General features: G+C 39.1%; 1 protein-coding gene across 2 annotated transcripts; it reads right to left on the reverse strand.

Annotated features, from left to right (window-relative positions):
• Positions 1 to 3,806: 3,806 nt before the first annotated feature.
• On the reverse strand, positions 3,807 to 5,769 carry dap1b (death associated protein like 1b). 2 transcript variants are annotated; one of them, XM_086266268.1, is made up of 4 exons: positions 5,576 to 5,769; positions 4,683 to 4,779; positions 4,463 to 4,526; positions 3,807 to 4,347 (listed from the first exon to the last, which is right to left on the reverse strand). In XM_086266268.1, exons 1-4 carry the CDS (start codon positions 5,643 to 5,645, stop codon positions 4,231 to 4,233), a joined length of 348 nt encoding a protein of 115 aa, XP_086122394.1. In that variant the 5' UTR covers positions 5,646 to 5,769; the 3' UTR covers positions 3,807 to 4,230. The 2 variants fall into 2 exon arrangements, with proteins under 2 accessions (XP_086122394.1, XP_086122393.1); XM_086266267.1 differs by having other exon boundaries at positions 4,463 to 4,529; positions 5,576 to 5,744.
• Between the last annotated feature and the right edge of the window lie 3,712 nt (positions 5,770 to 9,481).

Here is a 9,481-nt window from a genome sequence, read left to right on the forward strand (position 1 = left end):
CTGTGGGAAGGATCAGCAGCGGAGAACAAACCAGATCTACCCCTCCTTCCTCCTCCTCCGCTTCTTTTCTTCTGCTCTCATTTCTGTGTGCATGCCTCATGGACATGACAGGATGCTAGAGATACAAGCTGCAAGCATTTAGTTTAAGGAGTGTGAAATTCTCTAAAACTTCACATTTTCCTTCTTCCGGATGCTCCCTTTAGAGGTCGCCACAGTGGATCATATGCCTCCATCTCACCCTATCAATGGGGTCCTCTTCTGTCACACCAAACTTTTGCATATCCTCCAGATACACACTTCTCTGAGGTTTTCTTCCTCAGAGAAGCAGCTCTATCTTCAATATCCTTTGTCTACTATATCCACCATCCCTCCTCTGCACACTTCCAAACCATCTTAAGCTCTGCCTCTCCAACTTTGTCTTAAAAGTCTTAAAAGCACCTTCTTAAGTCAGCTGGATGCAGGTTTTTCCCATCCTTATAAAGAGTACAGTTGCACAATGCCAAAATTAGCACCACTGCCTAACACTGAGGCCCAAGCTCAGTTTAATGATTGGTTGGAGAAACTTGCAGTCAGTCTGAGACTGAAGAAGTCACTTGAATGGGAGATGAATCCAGAGGAAGTGCATCAGCTGTCTGTGTTTTCTTCCAGAAGCCTTCTGGGAATATATGTAGAAAGAAGAGAACTCTAAAATGAAACTTTAAGGTGTTTAAGTGAAATTAAATCGTGTGATGAAGTTGGAAGTAGTGAATGGACCTCGAACTGAGATTAGTTTTCCACACAAAGGTATTTGTGTTCCAAAATCTGCCCAAGCTCTTTCCACATTGCCAGGAATAAATCTGTTGTAGAATATTGAAGAATCCATTATTTATTTAGGTGGACCAAAAGTTGCAGAACCTAAAATGCTGCAATCAAGCCAAAAGTGTCCAGTCAGATGAAACTTGCCTCGCTGTCCACAACATTTTGCTGAATCACTGTTATTGTGTATAGCTATTGTATTCTTACAAGCTACGCTTTAGACGTCTTCAGGGTGGTCTTTTCGTTTTCGTATAATTGGAAGAAAAGCAATAATTGGATGCTTTGGTCTATACAGTCTTTAACAGTTTCTGACAATTTTATATACTAATATATATATTACTATACTTGTTTCAGATCCTAAATGGAGTTTTACTCTGCACTGATAACTGATTGCAGCTATGTGCTACTTTGCATTTGTCGATTTTACATGTGGACATTAAACTGTCTGTAAAATACATGCATGGCCTCATTAATCCTTCCAAGAACATAAAGAGTAACATGGCACCAGATGGGCTGGCTGCTGCACCAACACACTGCTTTGCATTAATGCTTTCTGGTCATCCTTTTTCAGCAACAATATTCACTCTGGGCACATGTAGGCAATTTAAAATCTCCAAACTTTCATAGTCAGCTGATAGCTAAATACATTAAATTGCCAGTTGTCTTACTGTTTGCAAACTTAGCAAGTATGCTGTGTAATTTCCTCCTCGACGATGTGCATTAGAAGGAGGGAAGTTGAAACGTGAGTCAGAGCTTTTATGTAAATGAAGTCTAATTGGTTTAGGTCTGTATTAGTGGCTGCTGAAAGCAGGATGTTGCTCATTGGCTTTGTGCATACTGCTGAATCATAGTTTGACCATAAACCTGTTGACTTTAACATTTTAATATTACAGCTTGATCGAAATGCTAGTTTTACATAGAGTAATAAATATAAAAAATTTCACGAACTACAGCACACGTGTCAAATTAGGTTACTGGATTATTGCAATTAGATCCAGAGTAAGGTTTTCCATACGGTTTGACTCAGTCTGGTGTGGCAAGTGAAGTTCGTAGTGCACCTTAGTCTGTGGTGACCTCATGAGGTAACATTGTTTTATGCAGCTTGTTCTGAGGGAAAAACATTAATCTCAGCGCAATCTTGCAAAAGTTTTTGGTTCTTTTTTAACACCAATTCGTTAACAGCAAGAATATAAAGCGATATGATGATAATTGTTCTACATTGTGCTGAGGTGACAAGAGTCTGCTGTGAAAAAGGAATGATCAGAAATCTTAGTTTTGGTGGAAAATGGGGTCTTACATCTTTACATTGTGATATTTTCTGCATTTTGCAAAAAAGAAAAATACTTTTTGTGTATTATTATCCTGCAGTTATGATGATATACTTTGGGAAGGAACATGGACAGTGACACACATTTCTTCCAGTAAAAAAAAAGGAAGATAAAACACCTATTTTCCGAGTTTGTTTTTTGTTGTTGTTGTTGTTGTTGATGATGATGCTCTCGGGTGAAACTGGTGTGTGAAAGTCTTCAGCGGTTATGAGTTCACAATTCCCTTGGAAACTGCTGTAATGTGCAGATTCCAATAAGACCTGAAAAATAGACTCAGACTTCATCTGATGCACTGAGCACTTCTTCTCCACTCATCTCGTTGCACTCCCCGTGTTTAAACACCACTGCAGCATGTCATTCAAATGTTGCCTTTTCCCCCCGCTAGATTGCGTTAAGTCCCGTCACCCTCCAACCAGTCACGGCAGATGGCTGCCCCTCCTTGGGCCTGGTTCTGCTGGAGGTTTCTTCCTGTTAAAAAGGATTTTTTTTCCTTTCCACTGTCGCAAAGTGGGTTCACTTGATTGCTGTTTACTCCAGAATATTGTAAGGATTTTGCCTTAGAGGACAAAGCACCAGGTGACTTTTGTGATTTTGCACTATAGAAATAAATCTGCATGGAACTGAAAATATCCAGCAACAAATACATCAATTAAGTCACTTTGGTATTCTGACATGAATCCACACAAATGTCTGTCATTCTTGTGTGTGCTCAGCATGCAGTACTCTGGCTGAGAGAGATTTCTTTACAGTTTTTATTTTATCCAATCTGTTTCAAACTCCTGTTTGACCATCTGTCTCTTGCAGCTCATCCTGAGGAGCAGAAAGTGGAAAGCAGATTAGTTTGTTTTTCTCTCTCTCCCCATCTACCTTGTGAAATGTGGCACCTGCAGTTTGAGTTTACTAGCCTGCATTCAAGAGGCATCCCTGAAAATGATTAAAACCCAACAGTCACAGCACCTGTCTGGTTCATATTGCACAGAGGTGACCTGTAGCACAGCCTTGACACTAAAAACAATAACACTTCTGCAATCCCTTTTGACTTTCACTTTCCAGACACGTGGAGTCTTGGTGGTTTCTGCAATTTATCCAACATATTAAAAGAAAGAAAAAAAATCACCACTACGCAGTAGTATTGCCAAATGCATATGGAGATACTGAACCCTGGAAAAGGTTCCAAAAAAAAATGGTCAAGATATAGATCATGGACAGGCTCCGAATGGAATTGGGGGCAAAATGTTCTAAAGCAAAGATCAGCTCTGTGAATCCTACAAGACCAAACTAGCTTTTATGGAAGAGTTTTCTTTTTCCCCTTTCATCCGTCTCACTGTTTAACTACGACTCACTGCACACACATACTGGGATAATTAAAATAGTTTGGCTACATAGAGGGTGGACTTGCTGGAACATTACGATATCACGGTTCAGTCACTATATGAAAGAGGCCAGATGGATAGAAGCAAGCATATATTATAAGTAAATAAGTAAAAAGTAAGTAAATAATTATAAATAAGCATATATATATTGCATAGATGCACGCAGCTTAGAGATTGACTTGTGAAATCCATGACCAGATAGTCTGGTTTATTAAAGTTATAAATGGCCATTTGCTGCCCCCTTGTGGCCATTTTAGAGTGAATGAACAGAAAACTGTTCCAAGAAATAAACAGAGACATAACACGGTGATGGCTTGCAGTCCGCTTTTTTGTTTTTTAATAAATCTAATACAATTGCCATGCAATACAAAGTGAAGATTCCCCTTAAAAGCACCCTTATAAAACTCAGTAACTTAACCCCTCCCTTCAAACATACTCATACCCACCAAATGCTTTTGTTTTCCAATCAGATGACAAATACAAATATAGAATTCTATTATTATGCCAGAAAAGATGCATGAAGTGCTGGTTTATAGTATTCACATACAAGCTTGGCCCCAAAGAGCTTTTTTTTTTTCCTTCTTCCTTCTAAGTAAACGAAGCTTGAAAGCTTTCACTCCATCAACACTTTACAGGCAACCTGTCAGTCTCAGTCTCCTCATGTGTCTAACACTTCACATTGGTGTTTAACGGCTGACTTAACATGGTTCCCTCTAGGGCATGCCCGAAAAAGTTCAATACTTCCTCGGCTGCTGGATGAAAACGATCCGAGGGGAGTGCGACTTCTCCACCGCGGGGCGCACCTTACTGTGCCTCACGCTCACAGGTGTTTCTGGGAAGTCGTGGCTCAGCTGCAAAACATCAGGAAGGAGGTTTATTATCCACAATACTTTGAAGCACTGCAACTAACCCAGTTGGCTCGGAAAGGAATTAACTCGCTTTTTTAAGAGTTAATGCTTTGTTTACCTTGTCGAGGGTTCCTGTTAGAAGTATGCCAACTTGTTGCATCCTGTTGGGGGTGGCAAGGGACCTGCTGCACAGGTTTTTAAAACAGAGTTATACTCAGCTTTTAAAGCAAAGTTAGTGACCTATATGATCGAAATGCTGCTGGGCATTCTTACACACTAATGTTTGAAGCTAAATTTGTTTTCAGCTCAAGCACATTTACTGCAGAGTGTGAGCATACCTAATTTTATCAGACTTCCTGGTGTCCTTTTCTGGAGTTGCATGGGTGGCATTTTCTTCCATGCCTTTCTTGGCCACCCTTTTACCCCCGGCCTTTACTAGTGATGCAAAAGAGGAAAGAAACAAAAAACAATCTGTGTCAAAGCAGTGTTTTACAGTGCATTTCATGCAACTGAGACAGAAGAGTGGAAAGTAAAAACCACAAAGGTTTTCAACTCTTTTCTCTCACTTTTTGCACTTGCAGTTCAAGCTTATGAACACTAGCATTCATTCAAAAAGTAGTCACTTCGTTGTCCGCTTCATCGTGCAGAGGTGACCTATAATCCTAAAAACTATCAAACACTCTGTACTTTCTTAAAACCTGGACACATGATAGTTTCTGCAGTCTGTCCCTCATAATATGAAATAAAATTAATGTGCCATGGCGTCCAAAAAACCCACAAAAAAACCCCCAAAACATATATAGTAATGGCACAAAAGTTCGTACAAACGAAAGTATCACATTGTCAGATCGTCTTCGTAAACAGATGAGTGACACCGCTTCAAGCTGCAGCTGTTAATGCAAAGTTAACTACTGTTCCGCAGCTTTGCACGAATAGCACTGCACGGTGCACCTAACAGGCCTCCCTTCAAACAAAAGCATGCCGATGACGCTTCTTGCACTTTAGTACTCCAATGCCACAGCAGCCAGTCAGCTCCAGCTATCGCACTTTTTCATACTGCGTGTCAAATTAACGGCAAAAGTTACGTTACTGCAGCGGGGTCGACTCGCTCTGAACGACTCTGTAACTGGGTCAAGGAAAGGAAAAACAACAACAACTCTCAAGCTTTAATAAAGTTTTAAAAGATAAATAAAAAAAAAGAGCAGGCAGCTATCAGAGAGACACGGCTTACCTGCCGGAGGGTGGCCAGCTTTCAGCCGAGCAGCCTCCTTCGCTCCAGATTTGGGGAGTTGTTGCACCATTTCTTAAAAACTTTCCGCAGTGAAAGCACCAAACTGTCCTCGACGCCCACTCCGCTGTTTTTATTCTCTACAACAGAGATGACGTCCCGCGAGGCTACAGGAAGTTTGCGGCCAGCGAAACGCCTCTTTGTTTTCACCTTCTTTTTTCTTTTTCTCTACCCGCTGATAGTTTACCGAGAAAATGAAACTGTACACTAACCGTTTGCGGTTTGCAGCACGATTTAACTGCAGCTGATTTATGTTACTGTTACTTGATCTTATTTTGAAAATCTTTTCACAAAACTTCAAGATTGGCAACAAAAAGAGTTTTAACCACACTTAAACTATTTCTAGGTATGACAGCCCACAGACACAAACCCCCAGAGGAAGTTTTCGATTGCACGAATATATTCAGTGAAGAAGAAAATAACACCGTGTCATTTTAAGGCAGATATTTTTTCATCGCATTAGACTCTTTTATCCAGCATGAGGATCCAAAGTAAGCAGCGATAGTGCCACCATGTTTAAAGCTGAAGCACAGAAAGGACTGTCAGATCTTTGCATGTGTATCTAACTGAGGTCAGTTGTGGAGGGGAGATGAGACTTGAAAGTTTATTGTTGACACACTAATGTTTCTTTATGTTTAATGGAGAAGGTAAGACTGACTAGAGGTAAGGTGTGTTATCCCAACAAGCAGAAAAGTGACAGAAACACACTGGAAAGTATACCTGATTGGATATTAAATACACATGTTAGAGCAAATAGTTACCTGCACAGTGTTTTGAGCTGAGCCGTTGTCCATTGTAATGTCTGCTGTGATACACGTCACAGGTTACAGGTAATACAGATCAGTCTATAACCTGAATGATCTGTGCCTTTAATGTCAGGTTCTTCGAATCTGTGACTTTGCTAAGTTCTGTGACTGTACAGCAGTTTCCTTGAATATACAGGTTTGAAGCTTCACAGCTTGCATATGCATGAACTATGGGGGCATTAATGCTGAAAAATGCGTGTGTTGTTGCCTTCCCGGGTATGCACAAGCTGCAGGCTAACTGTCAGCTGGCTTGTGTTAATTTAACTGAAATGTTGGTAATGTGCAGCACAGTGCCAAGCTGCTTGAAACGCGTGGGCCTTAAGGTGGACCAGCTTTTTGTTCTGAGAAAAAAAAAAAAGTTCGAGACTTCATTATTTTTCAGTTTTAGTATATTTTCTTGCTTATATTTTGTGCATAGAAAAGGGTGCCCTAACACATTCTTACCAATTACAAGGAGACTGTTTTTTGCAGTTCTGCTGCATGTTTTATTTTTTACCATCTAAATATAACAAAGGTTGCTGCTGTGTTGGTTAATGTAAGTTATATTTATAGCTGTTGTTTTGTTTCTTAACTCCTACCTTTATTCTGTGTGCCAAAAGGCTCCAGAAGAAGGAAAAGCTGCTGATGTGCTTAGTTTCCTTTTCCTGTTTGTGCAGTTGGCAAGCTGCAGTTTATTGTATTTTAACTTGAATCTTCTTTAGTTTTAGTTTAATTTGAACGGTGGCTGCGCTTTTGGTCGGGTCTGGCTTTTTCTTCCTTTCTTGACAGTATTTTTTTCTCGTTTGTGCTCAAAGTGGTTTTTTGGTGCATAAAATAAAGTCTAAATACTAAGAAATGAACAAAAAAAAAAAAAAACCCTCACAGGCACAACTGGAAAAACATAATTCTTCCTCACCCCAGCTGAACCCCATCGCAGTTATAGTATTACTGTACCTTTTAGTTATCAGAACCTTCACCGTAGATGAAACAAGGAAAACAAGATCATATCGAGAAGTACAAAACCAACAAAATCAGTTCCAATAGTTAAGTATACAACATACTAAGAATAAAATGCATGTACTATGTAGTGCAAAATTGCAGTATCAATGCATTCATTCTTAAAAAATAATTGTCATATAGCATCACATTTCTTAGCACACTTTCTTGCATAAAGCAAACTTTCTTTAAATAATGTATAAGTGTATTAAAAAAGACTGGAGGTCAATTTTCCTTTTGTTTAGGAAGTCATTTAGCTAAACTCATATTTAATTTGCCTGGCAGCTAGCATGTAGGCGCTATCTTGAGGGAGGTCTCTCATTACTGCACTTAATAGTTTTGTGGATATTTCTGCAGTGTATGAACTTTAATATTGTTTTAGACTAATGTAAAGATCTGCCTCGTTTGTTGGCTGATGATGTGACTTGTCACTTATGGGTTCAACATGTAGTCCTAAACCTATTTAGCCTCCTAAGCAGTGTATGCTATATAGCTAGTTCTCTAAACTTAAGCTGGTTCTTCAAGTGTTCCTCCCAGTCAGAAGATCCAAAATGAGTTTAAAAAGGAATAAAGTATCCCGAGAGACCCGAGATTAAGTTTCCGAGTGGAATTCAAAAGAGAGTTTAGGGAAAATAGTGCTTTAGCATTACTCCATCAATCGATATGAAAGTGTGATGAGGTTGTTGGGGTTTTTTTTGCAGCACATCAGACTCTGGATCTGCATTTATTGTTATAAAAAGCTGACTTCTTAATTAGATATAGATCAATATAGATCAAGACTGAGTGAAAAGTGTTCATATGAACTGTATTCAGATCTTTAAATAATGCTTCACAATGATATTTGGACCTGTTTATAGGCTGAGATCGGGTGGGGAGTTTAAGCAGATCAGATTAGTTCTCCATCTCTAGGGGCTGTGCCATGAAATCCCTGTCAATAATGCTCATATAACATTAGCAGCTTTAAAAAAAAAAAAAAAAAAGTCCTTAAAGTTATGGGAGACAGTCCTGGCTCGTAGCTGTGCTCTTACATGCATTTAAAAGCAGATTGCACATTGACTTCACCTGTATTTATTCTTCCTCCTGATAAATTCAGTAAGCGCTAACATTCTGAATTTTGTTTCAGAAGAAACTGCAGTGAGGGGAAAATTGGGTGTATGAAGTCATATGTGACCCAGATTATTAGGTACTTTAATTTGCGTGCACTTACTTTGAGGGGTAATGAATTAAATGAAATCAGGGGCTGGGATAATCTCACTGCTTTGTAAATTAAGTCCATTTCGCAATATTTTGGCAAAGCAGTTTAGCAGACTAAGGCTCCTGGGACTACGCCGGGAAAACTGGATGCAAGTGTCTTTTGTAGGCCGAAGCCAATTAATGGTCGGTATAAACGTATGTATTCCCTTAATGCCAGCTTTACTATAAGCAGCACAGTCCATAGAGTTGCAACTACTTAAGCAAGAAAAAGGCCCGTCTCATGTGGAAGTGTAGCTGGTTTCTGAAAGTGGAGGCTGGTGGAGAAGAGGAATATGAGTAAAAATCAAATTCTTTGATGATCTGAAAAAGAGAGATAACCCCACTCCAACCCATCAAATACCTTCTGGGCATGAAACAACATTAATTATGAGATCTAAAGAATTTTAAATTGCTTTTGTATGCAAATAAAAAAAAAAGATGAATATAGATGAACTTGAACATCTCAGTTTGTCTACAAGTATATAAAGCTGTTCAGTCTGGTGATTATAACACGCTGTGTTGGTGTTCTTTTAAAAAACTTTAAGTTTACCAAACTTTCAGCAGTGTGTTTATTCAAATCATTTTAGGCCTAAAGAGCAACTGTATTTCATCTTTTAAGTAGTACTGGCCCCGATCCATAGGAAATTGAACCCTGTCAGTATTCCAGCTCCATATTTTTTTAATTATTATTGACCCATTATTGAGTCACAATTCAAAAACAATTTTTGCTGATCTCATATTGAGGCTCGGTGCCTTGGAAAATTTTATTTACATCAAGTTAACAAGAGACGATTAGTTTATCCCAATCCATTTTTTTCAAATAGTGTACGTATAT

The sequence above is a fragment of the Aulonocara sp. 'chitande type north' Nkhata Bay genome, linkage group LG16, assembly GCF_057382095.1.
Source record: "Aulonocara sp. 'chitande type north' Nkhata Bay isolate Kocher_YH1m ecotype deep benthic linkage group LG16, A_spYH_male_GT1.1, whole genome shotgun sequence".
Classification (NCBI taxonomy): domain Eukaryota; kingdom Metazoa; phylum Chordata; class Actinopteri; order Cichliformes; family Cichlidae; genus Aulonocara; species Aulonocara sp. 'chitande type north' Nkhata Bay.

What these genes read in the sequence shown, in the direction of transcription:
- dap1b (XM_086266267.1), bottom strand. Translation starts at nt 5,645, where the DNA reads ATGGTGCAACAACTCCCCAAATCTGGAGCGAAGGAGGCTGCTCGGCTG. An exon ending in AGCTGGCCACCCTCCGGCAG is followed by an intron (nt 4,780 to 5,575) that starts GTAAGCCGTGTC and finishes TTGCATCACTAG; the next exon opens with TAAAGGCCGGGGGTAAAAGG. An exon ending in TAACAGGAACCCTCGACAAG is followed by an intron (nt 4,348 to 4,462) that starts GTAAACAAAGCA and finishes GATGTTTTGCAG; the next exon opens with CTGAGCCACGACTTCCCAGA.